The 23,540-nt window shown below is 51.1% G+C and overlaps 2 protein-coding genes across 3 annotated transcripts; one reads left to right on the top strand and one right to left on the bottom strand.

Annotated features, from left to right (window-relative positions):
• Nucleotides 1–138: 138 nt before the first annotated feature.
• VMO1 (vitelline membrane outer layer 1 homolog) lies at nt 139–4,209 on the bottom strand. Its single transcript, XM_081168964.1, has 3 exons — nt 3,835–4,209; nt 2,047–2,168; nt 139–1,349 (listed from the first exon to the last, which is right to left on the bottom strand). The coding sequence occupies exons 1-3, from the start codon at nt 4,015–4,017 to the stop codon at nt 1,046–1,048; spliced, it is 609 nt and encodes a 202-aa protein (XP_081025090.1). The 5' UTR covers nt 4,018–4,209; the 3' UTR covers nt 139–1,045.
• A 9,892-nt stretch (nt 4,210–14,101) lies between these two features.
• On the top strand, nt 14,102–23,302 carry LOC308572673 (transmembrane protein 176B-like). Of its 2 annotated transcripts, XM_081168953.1 has the most exons (7): nt 14,102–14,182; nt 15,700–15,980; nt 19,143–19,250; nt 20,232–20,285; nt 20,637–20,846; nt 20,999–21,109; nt 23,013–23,302. In XM_081168953.1, the coding sequence occupies exons 2-7, from the start codon at nt 15,741–15,743 to the stop codon at nt 23,097–23,099; spliced, it is 810 nt and encodes a 269-aa protein (XP_081025079.1). In that variant the 5' UTR covers nt 14,102–14,182; nt 15,700–15,740; the 3' UTR covers nt 23,100–23,302. The 2 variants fall into 2 exon arrangements, with proteins under 2 accessions (XP_081025079.1, XP_081025080.1); XM_081168954.1 differs by lacking the exon at nt 19,143–19,250.
• The last annotated feature ends 238 nt before the right edge of the window (nt 23,303–23,540 follow it).

Genomic DNA, 23,540 nt, shown 5'->3' on the forward strand with positions numbered 1-23,540 from the left:
TCTCGCACACTTTGGGGCTGCAGCGCCACGTTAAACTGCGGAACTCCCTCCCACAGGAAAGAGTGGTGGCTTTGAAAGAGGGCTAGACAGACCTACGGTCCGTTGGGGTATCTGGCTCCCTTGAGGACTCGGTGGTCTCGCTTTGCCCTCATCCGGCGGGGCTCGTCTTGCGTTCTTATGAGATTCCTCAGCAAGTGGCCTTTGGGGATAGAGTGCCTCTGAGGTTCCATTCAGCCACAAGGGCCGGAGCATCGCTTGGCATCTCCAAGTTCTGCGGTCATAAGAGGGGGAGGAAGAGGAGCAGTGGTCAGGGTGGACTGGAGGTGGTGGCAAAGGATGGACAGTGCCTTCAAAAGGCACTCCTCATAGGCTCAGAGGCACTTTGCTCATATACCCGGTGGACAGCCAGCGCGGAGGGGGCAGGAGATGAGTGAGCCATGTGGAGTAGTGGGTAGGGTCAGACCATGACCTGGGAGACCAGGGTACAAATCCCACCCCCCTGGGCTCCCTTGAGGGGCTGGTCGCTGCCTCTCGCAGCCTCTCCTGAATGAAGAAGAGTGAACCATTTGCGCCCCCTTGAGCTCCTTGGGGAGAAGAAGGTGGACTGTCAAAGCAAACAAGCAAGTACTTTGCACGTACTCAGAGGCAATCTTTATTGTTAATGCATTCTGGGAGAAAGCCTGGGTTCAGAAGGAGGGGGCGTGTCAGTTGCTGCTGGAGACCTGGCGGGACAGGTGTGGGAGAGGGAAGTATCCTAGACTTGTAGAGTTGGAAGGGACCCCCGGGGTCATCTAGTCCAGCCCTCTGCAATGCCGGAATCTCGACTAAAGCATCCAGGACAGATGACCACCTCAAGGTCATCCATTCCAACTCCCTGCAAATCAGGAACCACAGCTAAAAAAATAAGGCAGCCCCGGCCGGGCCATCGAGCCCGACCCCCTGCCCCCCAGAAAGCCCCCTTGAAGACTCCCCCGGGGTCTTTTGCCCTAGGCCCCTCCTGGATGTGTGGGGCGGCGGGGCGGGGGGCAGGTTTGGTGGCCCCTGCTCAGCGGCCGCAGCAGAAGAAGCGCACGTCGTTGAGGGCGGTGTCGTCCCGGAGGGCTCCGCGCACCGGGTCCTGCTTGGTCTGGATGCCGCACAGGCCCTTCCGGCAGGGGGGGCTCCACTCGCCGTACTCCCCCCAGCTCAGGCCGCGCCCCTCCAGGTGGGCGCCCCCGGAGCAGGCGAAGCGCGCGTTGGTGGCGCCCATGTCGTCGCGGATCCCGCGCCGGGTCTGCTCCACCCGCAGCGAGAACCTCGTCAGGTAGGTGCCCTCGGGGCACCAGCTGGGTGGCGACCACTGGCCCCACCTGGGGGGGGGGAGAAAGGGGGCGGGAGAGAGAGAGAGAGAGTCAGGCCGGGCAGGGCGGCGCAGGGGTTGGAGCGCCGGACCAGGACCGGGCGGAGACCAGGCTTCGAATCCCCTCTCGCCGCGTGAATGCCTCTCCGCCTCGCCGGCCTTGCAGGGGTGTTAGATCCTAGAATTGCGGCCTTGGGAGGGCCCTCGAGGGCCATCTAGTCCAGCCCCTGCAAGGCACGCCGTCAGGTCACAAATGGTTGTGCTCTCTGGGGCGGGTGGGAGATGCAGGTCGGAGTTGGGAGGGATCCCCAGGGGTCATCCAGCCCAACCCTCGGCAGTGCAGGAATCTCAGCTGAAGCATCTCCGGCCGGTGGCCCTCCAAGGAAGGAGAGTCCGCCCCCTTTCGTGTCGCAGGGATTAAATGAGGACTAGGATCTTGGCGAGGCCAGAGTTCGAATCCCCACTCGGTCACGAAGCTCCCCAAGGGCCGCCACCACACCCCTGCGAGGTAGGCCAGGATGAGAGAAGGCAGTGACTGCCCCCCGGTCGCCCAGTAAGAGCTTCAAGACCGAGTGCGGGATTCGAACCCAGATCCTAGCCCAGCAAAGTGCCCTGAGGACCGGGGCAGCTGCGCAATCCTTTGGGTCGAGCTTGGGGGCGGGGGTGTGGGGCGCAGGGGCCAGGCAGAGGGAGAGGGAGCCACTCACGGGCCGCTCTGGGACTCCACGGTGTGCGCCTCGTGCTTGTCGCCCCGGCCGCCCCGAGTGCAGAAGAGCCGGATGCCGTTCAGCGCCGTGTCGTCCTCCATCGGGCCCCGATAGGCTTCCACCTGGGGGGGGGAGGGAGAAGGGTGGTCGGCCAAAGGAGATGGAGGACCCCCCCCCCCACACACAATGGGGGGCAAGGTTTCGGCGTGCGGGGCTTTTCAAGTTAGAGAAAAGGCGAAGGAGAGACGGGCACCCGCCTCTGTCCGGAGAGAGACAAGGGAGCGCACCTCGGACCTCGCCAGGGCGCAAGTCTAGGCCGTGTGCCTGGAGGTCCTGGGCTTCCCAGACGACGAGACCCCCCCCCCCTCTGCCTCACTGAGGGGGGTCCAAAGGAAAGCAGAGCAAGACGTTTGGCACCGGCTTGGCTGCAGGACGGAGCTGCCGGAATGAGTCGGACGAGGCGCCATCCACGCATCTCCGGGACTCCACTCTGGAATTACGCAGGCAGCGCAACGTGCTATAACGAACGTGCTGCTTAGGGAAGTTATTAACATCTGATGTTTTCTCGTGCTTCTAATATTCTCTTGGGAGCCGCCCAGAGTGGCTGGGGAAAGCCAGCCAGATGGGCGGGGTATAAGTAATAAATTATTATTATATTATTATCAATGTATAAAATCATTTCGACCTGGAGAAAACATCTAGAGAAAAGTCACCTCCCTCTCTCAGGACACAGGGGAACTCGAGGGCATCCAGGGAAACGTGAATGTTGGGAGATTCAGGGCAGGTGAAAGGAAGGGCGTCGCTGTTAAACTGTGGAACTCCTTGCCACAGGAGACAGTGAGGGCCACCAACCTAGATGGGACAAATTCACAGAGGAAGAGGGGGATAACGATGGCAACTAGCCATGACGACAGTCATTCTCTGCCTCTCTGAACACCAGTTGCTGGAAGCCACCCTTTGATATGCAAGACAATCTTACTCTGCTAAGAGTGATCGCCAAAGAAGCAGCAGCAGCTGCAAGCTGAAGGAGGGGAGGGAGTCTTGTGTGCGAATCATGCTTACTGGCTTCCTATTGGGAGCGCCATCACTCCATCTCCAAGGAGCATCATCACAAAACATCTTGGAAATGGAGGGGGGTTCTTTCCCCCTAATCAAGCTGTATAAAAATGTTAATAAGTGGAGGTGGGGAAATGAATTCATTCCATTTTTGCTGTTTGGTCACCAGGGGAGCACGGGAGGCTGTCAGGAAGAAAGGCACTTTGCACATGCTCAGGAGCACTGCCCAAATTCCACTCCTCCATAGGGGTGGATCTACTATGAAACTAACGAAGCTCCATCTTCAGGGCCCCAATCCCAGAGGAGCCCCAGAAGTGACCTCATTTCACATTGCTTTAAAAAAAATGGGTCTAGTAGACCCAATTGGAGCTGCGTGACTCAAATTGATTACTGTTTGTTCATATATTTCAACAATCTCCAAGTCTGAGAGTCAGTAGCCCAGATGCTGTGAAGGCTGTAAGCAGCCCCCTTCAAGATGCTACACTTGATCTTAGCCAAAAGGCCGAGAAGCGATGCAGCCCCCTTCAAGATGATGGCGGGGGGACCCAGACCTCGTTGCTGGTTGTGAAGGGCCCCCCATGGCAGTTCAGGCTTCAGGGGCCCCCAATGTAGGTCCGCCCCTGCTCCTTCGTGCACCTCTGGGCTCAGCTGGGATGGCCCCCTGTTTGGGAGAGCCAGACCAGGCACAAAGGAGGGGTGGGGCTTTTGTTTTGGGTGGGGAGGGGGTGTTACCTTGAGGCTGAACCCCGTGGCGTAGGTCTCCTCCGGGCACATCTCCTGCCAGGCCCAGGCGCCCCAGAGGCCTCCGTTGGACACCCCAATTTCAGGCTTGAATTCCAGGACCTCTTTGGCCTCCGTTGCCACGGCTGCGGCCAGCAAGACGGCCACCAGGCCTGTGCGCCCCACTGGCCACATCGCAAAGCTCAGGAGGTGCCTGTTGGTGGATGCGCCCCTTGGGATTTTATCCCCTGGGCTGTGGCGGTGGGATGGGCCTCCTCCTTGCCCAGGGATTGGCTCCCTCCGGGGGGTGGAGGGCGCAGGCCGGGTGGCGGCAGCTTGTTCCGAGGCACCCACGGGTGCTGCCGCAGCAGGAGGACCGGTCCATCCAGTTCGGATTATCTCAGGACAAAAGGGGAAACCAGAACTCTGCCCGGAAGGAAGCCACCTGAGAAAGGGCAATTTGCGGCCTCCTTTCTTAGCCCCTCTCTCCTCCTTCGTTTTTACTGTTGGCCTTTGATTCCGGAATGAGCTCATCACCCCACTCTTACTTACCATCCCAGGCCGCCCATTTGAGGCCACATTGGTCTTTCTTTTATTAGATCAAAATGATCAGACAACAGCAAAGGTTGCTGGGTGTATCAAGGGTTCAGTGAGATTAAGAGCCACTATCTGAACGTTAATCTTGGTCATTTGACTGCCCTTTTCACCCATTGCTGTCTTTTTATTTGTATATATTGCATGTTTTATGTTGCCAGGGCCAATGGCTAATGCAAATGAAGTTTTATCTATCTTACGCTCTTCCCACTTTTCATCCAATCCTTGCAACAACAGCCCTGCAAGGGAGGGGAAGTTAATAGATCGCAAGTGGCTGAGCGGAGATTTGTCCCAGCATGGTAGGCTACCCACCCTGGCTCTTAGCTGAGCTGGATTGGGACCATGCCACGAAAGAAGGGCCCTGAAATCGAACTCTTCACCCTGAAAGCTTTGTCTCACCTCCCAAACCAATGTATTCAGTTACCCAGCATGGAGGTGAAGGGGGGAGACTTCGAAGGGCAGGGTCCCTTGGCGAGAGAGACACAGCCACGCCCCTTCCAGTGTTATGCAACCGTCTAAGATTACCCAGTAATCTTATAATTGCACAGAAATAATAGCCAGGGACGCGGTGCAACGTTCAGCACAGATCTCGGCTAGATCTGCTGTTTTCTGTGCACGTAAAACAGGCAAACGATCCAAACGGAAACCCACAGCCCTCTCCTCCGCCAGGAACAAGCACAACCCCCTTTAAAGGCCCCACAGGTGGGCAACCATTGCTGTTTCCTGTGGGAGGGAGTTCCAAAGCTTAACTATGACCTGCCTCCTTTTACCTGTCCAGCATTCAGCTTCATTCTGTTATAAGGGAAAGCAGCTCCTTTTCCCCTTATGGGGTACCCAAGAGCCCTTATAGAGTCCTTTGCAGGTTCTCTATCGGTAGGAGAAAATAACAGAGGCCAAGCAGAGAATATTGAGAAGCAAAGCAGCTAGTAAGCCTGATCTTTATTGAACTGTTGCCACAGGACCCTCACAGCCACACGCAGAAGGGACCCCGAACAATGGTGTGCAAGCTCTTATATAGACTTTTGAGATTGCCTCCCCTGTAGCTCAAGACCACCCCCCAAAACATCATCCATACATCACAGAAAGAGGTGGTCCCCAGCAGAAATTTGAGCGTGTTGCTTCTCTCCTGTCTGCCAGGATACCTGACCATGCCTTATCAATTGCCTTTTCTGGGTAGCCTGGCCATCTCAGCGGCTGAAATCCCCCAGCCCTTCACTTCCTCTGGGCTCCCTGAGTCAACAGCCTGCACATTTCCCCTTATCAAGGGATAATCCCTTAGGCTCACTTCCTCCCTCTTATCCCAGCCCGGTGGGGAAGGCCCTCGGCCTTCATTCCGGATGAGGTATAATGCAGGATCTGAGCACAGGAGGAACTCCCCACTCCTTGGTTTCCGGCAACTGGGATTCAGAAGCATTTCCTGCCTCCGACTGGGGAGGGCAGAACAGATCCATCCTGGCTAGTAGCCATTGATACCCTCCTCCTCCTCCTCCTCCACGAATTTGTCCAATCCTTCTTAAAAAGCCAGGCAGGTCCTGTGGGAGGGAGTTCCACAGTTTAACTATGAAGCACTTTCTTTCATCTGTCCTGAATCTTCTAACCTTCAGCTTCATGGGCTGTTCATAAGTTCTGGTGCTATGAGAGAGGGAGGAAAACTTTTCGCTAACTAATTTCTCATATCTATCTATCATCTATATCTATCTATCTATCTATCTATCTATCTATCTATCTATCATCTATCTATCTATCTATCTATCATCTATCTATCTATCTATCTATCTATCTATCTATCTATCTATCTATAGCTAGCTATCATCTATCTGTTTTACAATTTACAATACTCATTTAAACATCCTTAAAATATATTTAAAAATAAAAAATCACATATATATATATATATATATATATATATATATATATATATGGGACGCGGGTGGCGCTGTGGTCTAAACCACAGAGCCTAGGGCTTGCCGATCAGAAGAGAAGGTCGGCGGTTCGAATCCCTGCGACGGGGTGAGCTCCCGTTGTTCAGTACCTGCTCCTGCCAACCTAGCAGTTCAAAACCAGGTCAAAGTGCAAGTAGATAAATAGGTACCATTGTGGTAGGAAGGTAAACGGCGTTTCTGTGCGCTGCTCTGGTTTTGCCAGAAGCAGCTTAATCTTGCTGGCCACATGACCTGGAAGCTGTCTGCGGACAAACGCTGGCTCCCTTGGCCAATAAAGCGAGATTATCACCGCAACTCCAGAGTCAGCCGCGACTGGACTTAACAGTTAGGGGACTTAACAGTTAGAAATCATTCTGGGAGATGATTTATAATGAAATGAAAAGGGTATTTAAATATACCTTCCTGAAGAAACCAGAGGCCTTTCTCCTGGGCATGGTCGGCCAAATGGTGCCAAAGAAGGACAGAACTTTTTTTATTTATGCCACAACAGCAGCAAGAATACTTATTGCAAAGTATTGAAAGACACAAGATCTACCCACTCTGGAAGAATGGCAGATGAAGGTGATGGACTACATGGAATTGGTGGAAATGACTGGCAGAATCTGAGACCAGGGTGAAGAGTCGGTGGAAGAAGATTGGAAGAAATTTAAAGACTATTTACAGAAATACTGTAAAATTAATGAATGTTAGAATGATGTCAGAATGAAATTAAGTGGTTCTAGCAGCAATGTCATAAAGGTGTATGAAAAAATGGCTGGTTAATAGGCGAGAATTTAAAGCTATAATATATTAAGTTAAAGGACTAAGACAAAAACAAAGAGGGAAAGGAATTGCTGAATTAACCAATTGAACCAGAATACAGAAAAGGGAGGTGAGAGGAGGTCAGGAGAGTAAGGAAATGAAATGTAAGATACGGAAGGATAAATTTGTTTCTAAGTGTTTTTTCTATATTTCTTTTTTCTGTACTTTGTATTCTTTATGTTTTTTCTTTTTTTCAATATTTTTCATTGTCTTTTATGTAATTTTTTCTTTTTGAAATTTCAATAAATATTATTTTTTTAAAAAAACAGTTAGGGGTCCCTTTACCTTTACCTTTAAAATATTAAAGTCTTCCCTTCCTCTCTTTCCATGGTTCATTTTGCATATTGTAAATCCCTGCATATTTTAGGTAAACTAAGCCATTCTGTGTTCTATTATTACATCCATCAAAACTTCTTTACACTGAAGAATTTATCTTAATGCTGCCAACATTTTCAAGTGCACGCAATTCCCCCCGTATGTTCTTCTTGTTCTCTAATTCTATATGTCAAGTCTGCAAGCTGCGCATATTTGCTAACCACTTGTGTCCTGCCAGGCATCATTTTACAAACTTCTATCGTGGCGCCTCTCACTCGCTTTTCCCAAACCCTTCAGCTGTTCCTGACAGGAGTCGCTCCACCTCCTGGGTCATTTTGGTGGCAGGGATAAGAGGGAGGAAGTGAGCTGGAAAACGCCGCCAGGCAGCCTAAGGCAGTGTTTCCCAACCTTTTTTGGGCAAAGGCACACTTGTTTCATGAAAAAAATCTCGAGGCACACCACCATTACAGCCCCGTGACGTCAGCGCGCAGCGTCATGCCGGGAGGGATGCACGAAAGTGTAAGTTTCAATTTTTTCCCCTCCCCCTTGCCTTCCTTCTGTGCCAACCGCCAAAAAAAAAAGCCAAGACTTTAGGGCAGCAGGTCGACACGGAAGAAGCTCCTACCTAAGGACAGGTGCGACGGCCGTGTCCTCTTCTGCCACACTTGGCAGCCCTGCCTCCCGGTCATGACTCCCACCCTGATTTCTCCCCGCAGGTCGAGCGGCACAGGCAGCCCAATGTGTCGAGCCCAGACACAAGCCCCGCTTCCCCACTCTATTTTTTTTTTATATAAAATTTTTTATTGCGTTTCTTTCCATAGGTTCACAGATTTGTTTACATAGCAACATGCAAGAAACATTTTTTATATATGAAGAAAAATAAAGAAAGAAGAAAAAGTTAAGAAACTTTCATAACGTCCTTCGACAGTTCGCTTTTGGACCTCCTCACATCCTCTCAGCATTGCATTCATTATTCTAGCCAGTTCAGCAATTTGTTATCTTGTTTCTCATCTTATTATACCTTTAAATTTATTATGTTACCAATTTCGAAAATTTGTAATTTAGTTTTAACACTCTTAATAAACATAATATTTTGTTTCTAATTTGTCTCGTTTTTTTTTTCCATCAATACTTACTTTATCATTTACTTAAATAAATTGCAGAAGCATAACGTTTCTTAATCGTGCACAATCTTAACATTCAAACAACTTATAATATTTTTGCAAATAGTCCTTAAATTTTTTCCAGTCCTCCTCCATTGTTTCTTCGCTCAGATCTCGAATTCTGCCAGTCATTTCTGCCAACTCCATGTAGTCCATCAGCTGCGTCTGCCAGTCCTCCAGTGTGGGTAAATCTGGTGTCTTCCAGAACTTTGCAATAAGAATCCTAGCTGCTGTGGTTGCATACATAAACAAGGTTCTGTCCTTCTTTGGCACCTTCCGGTCCACCATGCCCAGAAGAAAGGCCTCTGGTTTCTTAGAAAAGGTATATCTGAATACCTTTTTCAGCTCATTATGTATCATTTCCCAAAAGGCCTTTACTTTCGGGCAGGTCCACCAGAGGTGAAAGAATGTCCCTTCTGCCTCCTTGCATTTCCAACACTTATTATCAGAAAGATGATATATTTTAGCCAACTTGACTGGGGTCATGTACCACCGGTATACCATTTTCATAATGTTCTCTTTCAAGGCACTACATGCCGTGAATTTCATACCGGTGTTCCATAACCTTTCCCAGTCCTCAGACATAATGTTGTGTCCTACATCCTGTGCCCATTTTATCATAGCAGATTTAACTGTCTCATCCTGTGTGTTCCATTTAAGCAGCAAGTCATACATCCTCGAAAGTACCTTAGTCTTTGGTTCTAGTAACTCCGTCTCCAGTTTCGATTTCTCCAACTGGAAACCCACTTTTTTATCCATTTTAAATACCTCTTGAATTTGAGCATAATGTAACCAATCTCGCACCTTATTTTTTAGTTTGTCCTGGCTTTGGAGCTTCCAATTATCTCCAACTCTTTCAATCAATTCCCAATATTTTGGCCAGTAGGCCTCCATATTGGGCCTTTTTTTAGAAATCTTGGCTTCCACTGGTGATAACCACCTCGGGGTCTTGCTTTCTAATAAGTCCTTGTACTTCATCCAGACGGCAAAAATTGATTTTCTGACAATATGGTTTTTAAACAGTTTATGAACCTTCGCCTTGTCATACCACAAGTATGCATGCCAACCATAAACATTGTCAAACCCTTCCAGATCTAGGACATCGGTGTTTTCCAACAGAAACCAATCCTTCAGCCAGCAGAAGGCTGCAGCCTCATAGTACAACCTTAAATCCGGCAGGGCAAACCCCCCTCTTTCTTTTGAGTCAGTTAGTATTTTGAATTTAATTCGGGGCTTTTTGCCCTGCCAGACAAACTTAGAGATATCCTTCTGCCATTTTCCAAAACATTCCATTCTGTCCACGACCTGGAGGGTTTGAAATAAAAATAACATTTTTGGCAAAACACACATCTTTATAGCTGCGATTCGGCCTGACAAGGTAAGTTTCAATCTTGACCAAATATCCAAGTCTTTTTTAATTTCCGACCAACATTTTTCATAATTATCTTTAAATAGATTTAAGTTTTTGGTGGACAAAGATACCCCCAGGTATTTCACTTTTTTAACCACACTTAGCTCTGTCTCTTTCTGGTACCCCTCTATCTCTGTAGGCGTCAAATTTTTGGCCAAAACCTTAGTTTTTTGTTTGTTTAGCTTGAATCCCGCCACCCGACCAAACTCCAAAATAAGTTCAAGAACTCTTTTTGTGCTAGATTCTGGCTCCTGTACTGTAATGACTAGGTCATCTGCAAAAGCTTTCAGTTTGTATTGTTTCGCTCCGACCACTATACCCTGCACCAACTGGTCCTCCCTGATCATATTCAGCAATACCTCCAGAACAGAAATAAATAGCAGAGGGGATAAAGGGCACCCCTGTCGTGTCCCTTTTTCAATTTGGAGTTCCTCCGATACCACATTGTTCACTATCAGTTTAGCTTTTTGTTCTGAGTAGATTGCTTCTAATCCATTTTCAAACCCCCGTCCCACTCCCATCCCTTTCAAGTTTTTCTTCATAAACATCCAAGAGGGAGGAAGTGAGCTGGAAAACGCCGCCAGGCAGCCTAAGGCAGTGTTTCCCAACCTTTTTTGGGCAAAGGCACACTTGTTTCATGAAAAAAATCTCGAGGCACACCACCATTACAGCCCCGTGACGTCAGCGCGCAGCGTCATGCCGGGAGGGACGCACGAAAGTGTAAGTTTCAATTTTTTCCCCTCCCCCTTGCCTTCCTTCTGTGCCAACCGCCAAAAAAAAAAGCCAAGACTTTAGGGCAGCAGGTCGACACGGAAGAAGCTCCTACCTAAGGACAGGTGCGACGGCCGTGTCCTCTTCTGCCACACTTGGCAGCCCTGCCTCCCGGTCATGACTCCCACCCTGATTTCTCCCCGCAGGTCGAGCGGCACAGGCAGCCCAATGTGTCGAGCCCAGACACAAGCCCCGCTTCCCCACTCTAGATCCTGAATGCGACCAAGTGCTCTGGACTCCCGAGCAGGGTGGGAAAGAGGACTCGCATCTGGTAGCCTCCGGGCTCCTCGCCTGCTCGAGGGATGGCATTGCAGGCAAGCTGCCGGCCGTCGCCATCGCCGCCCCCTCATGCGAGTGGACCTGCCCGGAGTGGTGGGCCGGGGGAGGCTCGCTCTCTGTGGGGATGTGGCCCGCACGCGCGGCCCCGCTTCCTCCTGCCCAGGGCTGAGCTCCTTACCCGCGATCTCGGTCTCGCGCACGTGGATCCCACTTATTCCGAAGCTCGCGCCACTAGCCGGGGCTCTCACACCGTGCCAGGGCGAGGCGGCGCGGCCCACTGACGTCATCGCGGCTCGCCGCCGCCCTCGACTTCCCTGTTCCCTCCCCTCCCTCGGGTCGCCGTGGTTACCGAGGACTGCAAGCTGCTCGGGCGAGCGTGGGGCATTAAGTGGGAGAAGGAAAATTAAAATTAAAACTCGCCTGAAGGCCGCCTCTCCGGATATGAAGCTATCTTTTGAATTTTTTTATTTTTCCCGCGGCACACCAGGCAACGTCTCGCGGCACACTAGTGTGTCGCGGAACACCGGTTGGGAAACACTGGCCTAAGGGAACCTTTCCCAGCTATACAAGTGTCCTTTTTAGGTGAGGTGACCAGAGATGTCCACAGCATCCCAAGTACAGTCACACCACGGATTTGTATCACAGCAGTTTGATTTTCCCAATGACCCTTTATAATGGGAGGTGCCTTTCTCGCCCCTCCCCCAAACATTGGGTCGGCAGCTCCTCCCGTTCAGACACCAGGAGTCTGTATGCGAAACATGCAAGGTTTTAAGGCGGCCTTTTTGCTTGCCTCATGTTCCCTCTCATTGTTTTCTCATAACGTGAAGTCGTCTGCCTAACAGCCTGTTCCCCTCTCTTCCAGGGCTGGAGTTTGTTGTTTTGCCCAGAATTTGGCAGACACAATTCTTGCTGCACCGCCCAGCGTCTTTGCACCGCCTGCTCCCGGAGTCTGGGCCTGCTGGCTCCTGGGTCTTTTGCGAATCCTGCTTTGTGACTCCCCCGGCACCTATCCTGACCACGAAGAGGACGGCAACTGGGGATGGATGGAAACCCGAGACCCTGGACTTTAAAAACACACACCTCCCAATGGCCTCCCTTTAGGCAGCCAGACAAAAGACTTCTGCCCACAAGAAGTCCTATTCATGGAGGAGAAAGCTATGAGCCGCCCTGCCCTGCGCAGCTGGAGGCAGCAAATGCTCCTGAATCCCAGGTCCTGGAATCTGCAGGAAGCGAGACTTGTTCTTGTGCGCAGATGCAGCTTGCAGGTTTCCCTGAAGGGGCACCTGGTTGGCCACTGCGAGGCCAGGAGGCGGGACTAGGTGGGCCACTGGCCTGGTCCATCAGGGTCTTCTCATGGAACCTCCCTGGGGCAGAGCAGTCTACCTCTGCTCCTGTGGAATGCCCTGCCATCAGATGTAAGACAGAGAGATAACTACAGTGGTACCTCGGGTTAAGTATTTAATTCATACCGGAGGTCCGTTCTTAACCTGAAACTGTTCTTAACCTGAAGCCCCACTTTAGCTAATGGGGCCTCCCGCTGTTGCCATGCCACTGCTGCACGATTTCTGAAGCAAAGTTCTGAACCTGAGGTACTATTTCTGGGTTAGCGGAGTCTGTAACCTGAAGCGTATGTAACCCGAGGTACCACTGTACCTGACTTTAGGAAGACATCTGAAGGCAGCCCTGGACAGGGGAGCTTTTAATGGTTGATGTTTCATTGTGTTTTTGATATTTCGTTGGGAGGCGCCCAGAGGGGCTGGGGAAGCCCGGTCAGATGGGCAGCATATAAGTAATAAAATCATCATCATGATGAGGGTTGTTTGTCCCCTGTGGGAACAGGACGCTGGGCCTGAGATCCAGCCGGTTCTCCTGATGTCCTTAGTTGTGGAGCCACAGCACTCAGGCTTGTTTCCTATGCTGCTTTTGCCTGCTTCTGCCTGCTTCCCCTTTTATTCCCAATCAAACTCCTTTATTTGACTGCTGAAGTGTGTTTGGTTGTCACTCTCTGGGTTTAAGGGCCCATGCATGACATTTGGGCTACTGGGAGTTTAGGATCAGAGGTGTAAGTGACCAGTACACCTTTCTGAGGTATTGGGGGTGGGAGAGAGAGAGAGAGAGAGAGGTTCAGGTGGAGCTGAGCAGCGCTGGGGCTCAGGAGCTTTCAAAACGAAACATCCCCCGTCCCCCCAATGCCTCCTTGATCCCAGGGAAGCTCCCTGCTGGCCGATCGGATCCCCCTGGCGGGAACTTTCCGAGGGCTCTTTCTGGACAGCTGCTTTGCTCACAGGCAGAAAACCTTTGGACATAGAGGCTCAGCTCTGCTCTCTGGGATTCTGCTAGTGGACAGACCTCTTCTCTGCCACATTTTCCAAACTCTATCTGCTGCTAGGGAGCCCAAGGGTGGCAAGCTTACTGAGCAAGGAGACAAACTGGGAACGCAATAAGTCAGAGGAACGACTCCTTGATCCTGCAGAGGAAGCCCACCTGGTGCTCTGTGGACACTGTAGATACGGTGACTGGGGACAGTCGGAGCAGCAGCCCAACGAGGTCTTGAGGGTCCGTTTAGGCGTCATAAGAAGCTAAGCAGAGCTCTGCAGCAGCTGGATCAAGCCAAACAGTCCAGCATCTTCTCCTTCTGGTGCCCCAATGGGAGAGAGCCCACAAGCAGGACCCGGGTGCAGGAGCACCGCTTTCCCCACTTGTGGCCACCAGCAGCTGGTCTCCAGAGGCCTGACTCTTGCTGTTACAAACGCCCTTCTCCATTTCAATGTCCAGAGTAGCGGCTTGTTGACACCCTCCCAGGGCCCCAAGGACGGGTCTGGCAGGGCTTGTTCTCTTGGGTTCAGCAGGAGGACAAACGCTTTCCTCGCACGCCCAGCTCCAGCGCTTTCAAGGCTGGAAATCCCCTCAGAGGCAATTGTTACAGGAAGAGGCTTATTTATTGGTTTTGCTGGCTGCTTCCTGCCACAGCGTCTGCGCAGAAGAGGAGCACCTCGGAGCAGCGCTGGCATCGCCAACACCCAGGAGCCTCTCTGGGCCACCGCCTGCAGCCAGCCCAGCGTGTGTCTGCATTTCTGCCGAGGGTGAGTGTCCCCCGGGGTTTGGTTCTCTGAGAATCCCACCAGAATGGCGGTGGATCCAAACAGGAAATCTGGCTCATCGTACCTCAGGCATCACAACGGTGCCCACAGAATGCCATGGAGCCATAGCCCTGGCTAAGGGCTAGGTGGGTCTTGGGGTTCCTTGCAAGTCCACAATTCTTGGCTTCCACAATTATAATCCTCTTGATCCTGCCTATAGGGCAGAGCCACACCATACATATTGGGCTGATAAGAAGCGGTGGCTTCTTCAGGGCATTTTTTTAAAGCTGAGGTTTTAGCTTGTGTTTGCCATTGTGAGCACTGAGCCAGCAAGCAAATCCCTCGTGTGTGATGGAGAGCAAGACAGTTTAGGCAGGGCCAGCCTGATGTATCTTGCAGGGAATCATTCGGCTGAATTTGGGTGAATTCTCATAAGCTCACTTCCCAGAGCCAGTGGCTGCAGTGGTTAAAGCTTTGGCATAGGACCCGGGTGAGACTTTGGTTCGAATTCTCTCTCAGCCGTGAAGCTCACTGGGTGTAATCTTAGGCCAGTTATTGCCCATCCGCCTCACATACCTCACCACGAGTTTCAAATGTTTGTGGAAACAGTCTTAAAATAGTGTTTTGCGTTTGGGACAGAAGTAGGCTGTTTGTGAGCTCCTTCTACCCTTTGGATCCAGCAAGTGTTGAAATATAAGGCCCCTCCCTCAACTCACAAGGTAGTAAGAAGGATCGATCAGGGTTGAAGGTGGAAGTGATGTGACCTAGAGGTCAAGCAGCAAGCAACAATTGAGAGAAATGTTGGATTTCTGTTTGAATCCACAGCTGTGGCTTTGGAGGAAAAGACCTTTTTTAAAAGGGGGGGATTCTATGAGCCCATCCATCATAGGCTCAGGTTGTTTTGTTGTTGACATCTGTCTGTCTCAAGAGACAACAGAGTGCACCTCTGGGGGCGAAATACAACCAGTGCATTAGCAGCCCTGAAGGGACCTCCCCGGGGCACAAGCCTGGGCAGCGTGTCTGGAGGTCCTGGGCTGCCCAGATGTCAAGACCCCCCTCTCAGCCTCACCGATGGGCTCCAAAGGAAAGCAGAGCAGTATGTTTGGCACCAGCTTGGCTGCAGGAGTTGCCAGAAGGAGGCATTTGGGGCACTATCCAACCATCTTGGGGACTCCATCGGGATTTGTGGAGGATTTACTCCTTAGCCTTGTCTTCTCCCAGAGATATCCCTCAAGGCAGCAGAGGTTTAAGATCAGTTTTCCTTCTTCCAGATGGCACACCTAACCAGGTGGTTAAGCCCCATCTGCCCCTTCAGGCTGTATATATGTGTAAGTAAACCATATATCATAAAGACACCACAGTCTCCACTGCGCCTCATTTCCAAAGGAAACATGAACCCTGGGGAAGCACCAGAACCCATGGAGTCTCACTGCACACGGAGATTGGAGTGGCGTGCAGCCAGAGTTACCAGTAAATGTTGCAATATACAAAGTAACACATTGCTCTGCGTGTCCCTCCAGGTGCATCTTGCTGTCACCTGTACTGACTGGAAGAGGCCAAGATGTCGACTGGCTTGCTCACGCTGAACGAGCAAAAGGTCCCTGCGGAGATCTCAGACAAGAATGTCATCAACATCACCATCAACCAGGAGTCTTCTCTCTCTTACCTGTTCAAGGCTGTGGGGCAGTGCTGGGCAAGGCAGCAGGAGCCCACACAGAAGACCCAGCAGTCTCCAGCCTCTGCCCCCACAACAGCCCGCCATTTCTCGCTCCATTGCAATGGGGAGCAGAAAGTTTTGGGGGTAAGTGTGTGTGTGTGTGTGTGTGTGTACTAACTGGCTACACAATCTGATGGACACTCACTAGGGAGCAGGGCCATTAAATGAAGGGGCTCACTTCCAAGGAAGCATGTGCAGGATTGGGCCACATGCCCTGAAGGCCAATCCCACAAGAACAGAATTCAGGACAAGCAATTGTGTTTGCAGAATGTAAAGGTTGGAGAAAGTTTAAAGGGTCTGCCTTAAGCGGAGTTCCCTGAAGGAACGCCAATAGACACAGGCTTCAAGGGAAGAATTAGGCTTTTAAGGAACGTGGATGGCGCTGTGGGTTAAACCACAGAGCCTAGGACTCGCTGATCAGAAGGTCGGCGGTTCGAATCCCCGCGATGGGGTTAGCTCCCGTTGCTCGGTCCCTGCTCCTGCCAACCTAGCAGTTCGAAAGCACGACAAAGTGCAAGTAGATAAATAGGTACCACTCTAGCGGGAAGGTAAACGGCATTTCCATGTGCTGCTCTGGTTCACTAGAAGCGGCTTAGTCATGCTGGCCACATGACCTGGAAGCTGTACGCCGGCTCCCTCGGCCAATAAAGTGAGATGAGCACCGCAACCCCAGAGTCGGCCACGACTGGACCTAATGGTCAGGGGTCCCTTTACCTTTACCTATGTAGGATAAGCTTCCCAGAATATCAGAGAGGCTACCTTTGATGATGCCTGTCCAACTACACAGTCAATGAAGTCCTGACCAGACAATGCTTTCCCATTGCGGCTGCACAGTTACAACATGTTGTCATTCTTAAACCACTCAGAGACCCTTTGTTTCTTCTGACTGGCCCACCCCAACCTCCTCACTGTCATAACATCTACAAATACACAGCCATCTTCGAGTGTCTTTCCTCATTGTCTTCTGAGCAATTGCTCCTCATATTAGTCATCTCCCAATGTTTGCTTTCAGTTCTCTCTGTCGATACTTTTGTTCCCTTCTTGACCTGAGACTTAGTGCAATCACGATGCTTGGCTGATTGCCCAGTGCTTCGCTCTCCATCTCCACATCTACTCGCATTTCATTCCTTTTCATTGCTCTAAGAACTGTAAGAGAGCAAGGCTTGCACACACTTCTGCCTCTTCTATCAGGAAAGTGCATACACAGATTTCAGACTGCAAAGCTCTAACTGCGCAAAATGGATTCAGAGATGGAATAAAATGGGGAGATTCTCCTACATAAATGGGTTTGCAGGAGGAGGTGGGAGTGAAAAGATCTACCAATGACATCTTGAGCACTGCAGTTTCCCCCCTTTTCCTTCATCCCAGGTGTGCTGAGATAGGGGTGGAGCCATGGGGGTGTGTGGTGGATTTCTTCCATCAACACAACATTGTGATGTTTGAGACAGCTTTACTTTGTTGAACAGCAGTAGTCAGTCGCTGAGGAACTCACAAAAGTGGATTCCCCAGGCCTATAAATTATACAGGCTCACGAAGAGCAAGAGGTGACATGACAGAAGTCTTTTCTTTCAGAACATGCAGAATATAGTTCAACTTTTTTGAGTCCACACCTCCCTTGACCAAGTACATTCTTTCTGTGGCACCTCTGTGGGGCTCAGGGGTTGCCTGCAGCCTCTCACCCTTTTTTGAACACCCTGCCTTGTGGAGTGTTTCCTCAGCCTCCTCTCACGTCTCCTTGGGAGTCCTTCTGGCAGCCTCTGCTGCAGCAAACAGCTGTGCAAGCTTTTGGGAGGCAGAGACATCAGAGGAAGGGAAGGAGGCCAGAGGCCAGTGTTGCCCATGGCACTCCGGACCATCATTCAAGGCACTCCAGGGTGCCATGGCTCACTGAGTTAAACTATGGAACTATGGAACTAACACACACACACGGAAAACCAAACTAAAGACTTGCAAACGCTCCTGGGGGGCATGGCAGACCCCCCAGTACCTCCCAGCGTCTCCTAGTGGGCTTGTCTCTGGAATGGCTTGTCCCTTCACTCCCGAGTGCCCCTCTGAAACACTTCTCATACGAAAAGTGCACACCAGTCTTCTGGCATCACGCAGCAAGAAGATAGAGACACCCGTAGCTCTAAACTACGTTTTATTCACCATATATACAGAGAATCCATAATCACGTCTGCCCTCCAAACTCTGGCAGAAAACAGAAAGCATACAGCAACAGCGAAAGTATAGTCTAATAACACTCTCAGACTGAAGAGATAGAACAGTCTTCCGTTCCCACACTCTTCTCAGACATCTCATGTGATTTATACTAACCACACTAGCCACTCTGGGCGGCTTCCAACAAGGATTAAAAATACACCAAAATGTCAGACATTAAAAACTTCCCTAAACAGGGCTGCCTTCAAATGTCTTCTAAATGTCAGATAGTTGTTTATCTCTTTGATATCTGGTGGGAGGGTGTTCCACAGGGCGGGTGCCACCACCAAGAAGGCCCTCTGCCTGGTTCCCTGTAACTTGGCTTCTCGCAGGGAGGGAACCACCAGGAGGCCCTCGGAGCTGGACCTCAGTGGGGGTGGAGACGCTCCTTCAGGTATACTGGACCGAGACCGTTTAGGGCTTTCAAGGTCAACACCAACACTTTGAATTGTGCTCGGAAACGTACTGGGAGCCAATGCAGATCTCTCTGGACCGGTGTTATGTGGTTCCGGCGGCCACTCACAGTCCCCAGTCTAGCTGCGGCATTCTGGATTAATTGCAGTTTCCGGGTCACCTTCAAAGGTAGCCCCACATAGAGTGCATGGCAGTAGTCTAAGTCGACAGAGCCACTTACTGTGTCTTGTATGTGTCACTGAGAGATGACACGGTGGCCACCTCCGGATATCTCAAGGGCTGTCACATGGAAGATGGAACAAGGTTGTTTTCTGCTGCTCGGGGGGCGGGGGGGGGGGCGGGGGGGGGAAGACTCAACCCAAGGGCTTCAGGTTGCAAAAAAAGAGATTCTGACTAAACATCAGAAAGTCCTTCCTGACAGTAAGAGCTAGAGGATGTGAGCTCTCTTTCATTGGAGGTTTCTAAGCAGAGGTTAGGTGGCTATTTGTCATGGATGCTTGAGTTCCAGCATTGCAAGGGTGGACTCGATGACCCCTGGGGATCCCTTCCAACTCTGCAATGCCGCAGTTCTATGAAACATGCATCTTGCTTCCTTTGTGAGAAAACCTTAACCTTGGTGGATTTGCCTTTCAGGGGGCCCAGATCCTGCTGGGAATTCTGGTCATCAGTCTTGGGGTGGTGAATGACTATGGACATTTATTCTACATACGGTCAGGAGCACCTTACTGGATGGGAGGTCTGGTGAGTCCTGGGCAGCTGCCATGCTTGGAAGTGAATTTCAGTTTATGAAGCACTTCATACATGTTCAGGGGTACTTTGCACGCTTCAGCCTCACAACAAGCTTGAGCGATTGATCAGGTCAGGATTCTTCTTCCTGTACTGCAGCTGGGGCTCCCTGAGGATTGTGGCTGATGAGAACCAACACCTTGCCATGAGCAAGCAGGGCACAAGTCAGCTATACAGGCAACCAACAGGCAGGTCCCTGCCCCAAGGAGATTACAGTCTAAAACATCCAATAGTGAAAACAGCAGTAAGGCGGGGGGGGGGGGGGAGAGAAAGAGAAATCGACAGGAAGGAGGGAGGAATGAGCGATCTGGACACATGCAGTTATGCCTCCCATGACGACACAAGGTCACCATCTACTGTGAAGCTCAGAAGAGCAAGGGCCATTATGATATGGCAGGTGGTGGATGGGCAGGAGCAGAAATAAGCCTGGATTCTTGACCACTGGGCATGTTGGCTGCTGGGAGTTAGGAGTCCAGTGGCACCTGCAGCAGCCCCAGACACCTCCCAGTCCCCCACTAGGCAGACAGCTGGTCCTCCATCTGGCCTTTATTTCCTATCCCAGACCTACCTCCAGGTTGACAGAGACCCAAGAGACCGCTGGCTGGCTTCTGGTCGCAAGAGCTGTTTGACAGTGTTTGACTCCCTTGGGAGGTGGTGGAGTCTCCTTCCGTGGAGCTTCTTAAGCAGATGTGGGGTGGCTGTCCTTCAAGGATGCTCTAGCTGAGATTCCAGCATCGCAGGGGGTGGAGCTAGATGATCCTTGAGGTCCCTTCCAGCTCCACAGTTCTGTGACTCAGTGCCCTGGCCACTGAGGCAGCTGAGGAAGATCGACTCAGAAGTGGGGCCGGCCACTTCTGGTGGTTCCAGGAGCAGCAGGAGTTGGGCATCTCCCTACCCTCTGCCCCTTCATTCACTCTGACCTTTTCTCCTTCACAGGTTATGCTCTCTGGTGCCTTGTCCATCATGGGCGAGAGACGTGCTGGCTTCTGGGTAAGTGTGGCAGGTTCCAGGAAAAACCTGCGTTGCCTGCTTTTGATCTCAAAGATCCCTGGGTCAGGCATTCTTTAGCTGCGTGATTCCTGCATTTCAGGGGGTTGGACTAGATGACCCTTGGAACCCCTTCCAACTCTACAGTTCTGTGATTGTATGAGGTTTCAGCTTACGTGTAAGGGAAAAAGGGAAGTGACTGGTAGACCTATGCTGAGAAATGGAGGCTCAGCCTCTCCCCCACCTCCAGTCCCCCAAAAGCTGAAAGCCTGAGCAGCTTTGCCCCCTGCCCCAGCCCTACCCAAGGTTCTCTGCTGCACTCCAGGCAGCTCACCTGACATTTTCTGGAACCAGGTCCATGTGGCCACCATCTTCAATTTGGCCAGTGTTGTGGCCGGAATTGTGGCTCTGATGAAAGGCATCGCTTGGATCCCAAACCTTGACCAGACCTTCTACTGGACAAAGGATGTGTGCCAGACCAGATGGGGACCTTCTCCAACCGGGCCCAGCCCAGACTATGACTGGAGACAGAGAGACTGCGAGCGAATCTTATGGGATCTCATGGTGAGCAGAGTCCCATTGTGGATCAGGCGCTTGCCCTGTTACAAGATTGGGGGGCCAGAGCAGCAGCCTCCCCTAAACCTGCTGCGCCCTCCCGCAGTTTGGAACAACGGCCTGAATGTGGTATTTTCCTCTCTTTCTCCTTTCCTCCCCAGGGCGTCGCCTTTGCTGTGAAGGTCTTGCTGCTCATTTTCTCCGTTGCTGCCCTGGCGATTGCTCTCTTCTGCCTTGCATACAGCCTCCGCATTCTCTGCTGTGCCTGGAAGGTAGCTGGAAGGGACTGGGGGGCTGGACGGTGTCCCCCACCCCGAGGGAGTCCATTCCACTGTTGAACAGCTCTTATTGTTGTGGGAATGTTCAAGGCTGCAGGAGAGGATATGTTGTCTGATTATAGCCTTTCCAACTATCTCATAAAAAGACAGTCCCTTTGTCCTCCAGCCAAGAGAGCATATTTGGCAAAGCAGATGTTGCTTCTTCGATGCATGTAGTCTAAGAGAGAGAGGTGGCTGCCCTGCCCTGTGCTTTTGTTGTTACCTGCACAGGTGAGGCCACGCCCACCTGTAGTCACAAGCAGAGGAAGTCTGTCCCAGCCCAGAAGGAAACAGGAAGTTTACCTGCTTGCTGGACAAACATTCCTCCCCATGTGTAAGCATGTTCACTCTAGGAATGTTGTACTTGACTGCTCTTGTGTTTCACATCCCACAACTGTCACAAAGTTCTTCCTGATGTTTAGCTGGAGTCTCCTTTCTTGTTACTTGAATCCACTGACTGAGGTCCAAACCTCTGGGAGCAGCCGAAAACTATCTTGCTCCATCTTCCACAGAAGAGCCCTTCAGATATCTGAAGAAGACTCTCATGTCTCCTCCTTCGAGCAAACGAAGTCCCAAACCCCGAGTTCTGAATCCATCTCTCTCCCTACTCCATAACAAGGGCAAAAATGGGTGCTAGCAAAGACTGGATTTGATGCAGGAAAGGGGGCGGAATAGGAATCGAGACTGGGAGATGCCAATAGCATAGTTACCTTTTAAAAAGAAACAGAACAGTTTGCACTCTCAGAAACCTAAATGAAATAGTCTGCAAAAAGCATCTCACACTTCCTTCCAGAATTTAGCATCACCTGTGATGTTCAGTAGAGGTAGGGAATAATCTTGCCTATTGTTGTTTTATAACCTTGGGGAATTGGGGGGAGTGAGAAGAGAGCTGAAATGGGCAAAGCAGTGGCAGGCCAAGTGCAGGCCAAGTGCAGTCTCGGATTGCTTTGAGAAAGCCCTGGAGAGGAAGGAATGGGGGGGGGGAGTGTCTGTGGGGAGCTGGGAGCGTTCATTCTCAGCAACTGATTCTTGGGGCAAGACCTGCTGGGCATTTGCAGATTAGTTGCGCTTCAGAAGGCACGCTGGGGAGACCACACATTACAAGGAATGCAAAAATAACTTTTGCTAGCTTTTAATAACAAAAACAAAAACTCCTTTTACAATATATCAATAAGCATGACCCATCCACCAGGGTACCGAGAGAGCCAGGTGCTGCTCTTTATATACTATACCCAACAGCTTAATTACCACAACTTAACAGCACCTGCTATACTGATTCACAGCTGTAAAACTAGGTCAGGTTATTTGCTCTGGCCCTTAAAGAAACGCACATCGTGTGGAACAAGAATGAAGAGTGAGCTCCAACTCTGAATGCTTGGTTGAAAGAGCCGTCGCCTGAGAGATGGGGCAGGCTTGTTTTCTGCCCAACGGATTCAAATGGCAAAGAAGGAGATTCTGACGAAGCATCGGGAAGAACTTTCTGACGGGAAGAGCTGCTCAACACTTGAATGGATTCCCTCAGACTAGATGACCCCTGGTGGTCCCTTCTGGGATTCTCTGGCCTGGGCCTGGACCCACCTGCAGAGGGGGCAGAGCTTTGATACCTGGGATGTGACTCATGGGCAAAGACGCCTCCTGGCACCTTCCAACGCCCCAGGAAAACGAAAGGAGAAGGGGGACCAACCTGTTAGGGAGGGGGCAGCCTTCCTGCCTGTGGTGCCTCACCTGTTGCTATGGAATGGAGGAGGGAGGTGGATTTGGAGAGTTGGGCGTTTCATTCTCTCAGCCGCGGGACTTTTTTCTCCTTCCCCCAAACTGCCCCCTCACACTTCTTTTTCCTCTTCCCCTTGCTTTGCAGGCAAGCAGTGCAGACTCTGGTGCAGTCGGGGACCTGGATGTGGCCCCTCTTGATCAGGATGAGGCCATTATTGAGAACATAGCCTGAGTGGGGTGGTGCTGGCCCTTCAGGGCGAAGGAGCTGTGCTGCAGCCTTCAAGGGGAATGTCACACTATGCTTGCCTTCTGCTTCACCCGACTTAGCCCAGCGGATTGTGACCCAGTGCTTGCTAAGACCTTTCTCCTGGGGAGTGGGGGTGTGTGTTAAAAGCTCCTCCTGCATCTCAACCTATTAAAGCAGCGATGTTGTAATTCTGTTTGAGGGTGGTTGGTTTTCTCCATCGACTTCCTGTTGGAATGTTCAGGGAGGCAGGAGAGGAAATCTTGTTTATTAATATGCTTCCTAACTTCCGATAGCAAGTTCTATAACTTAGCAGAGTTTTACATTCCCCTTTTAAATGCACAGCGGATAGCTGGTTGCAGGCTCGTGTCAGCCTCTCACTATTAGGTTCCTGGTAAGTTCCCTTATATTCCTCTTAAAAGAACAAAC

This window comes from Podarcis bocagei (genome assembly GCF_964188305.1).
Source record: "Podarcis bocagei genome assembly, chromosome: 13".
Classification (NCBI taxonomy): domain Eukaryota; kingdom Metazoa; phylum Chordata; class Lepidosauria; order Squamata; family Lacertidae; genus Podarcis; species Podarcis bocagei.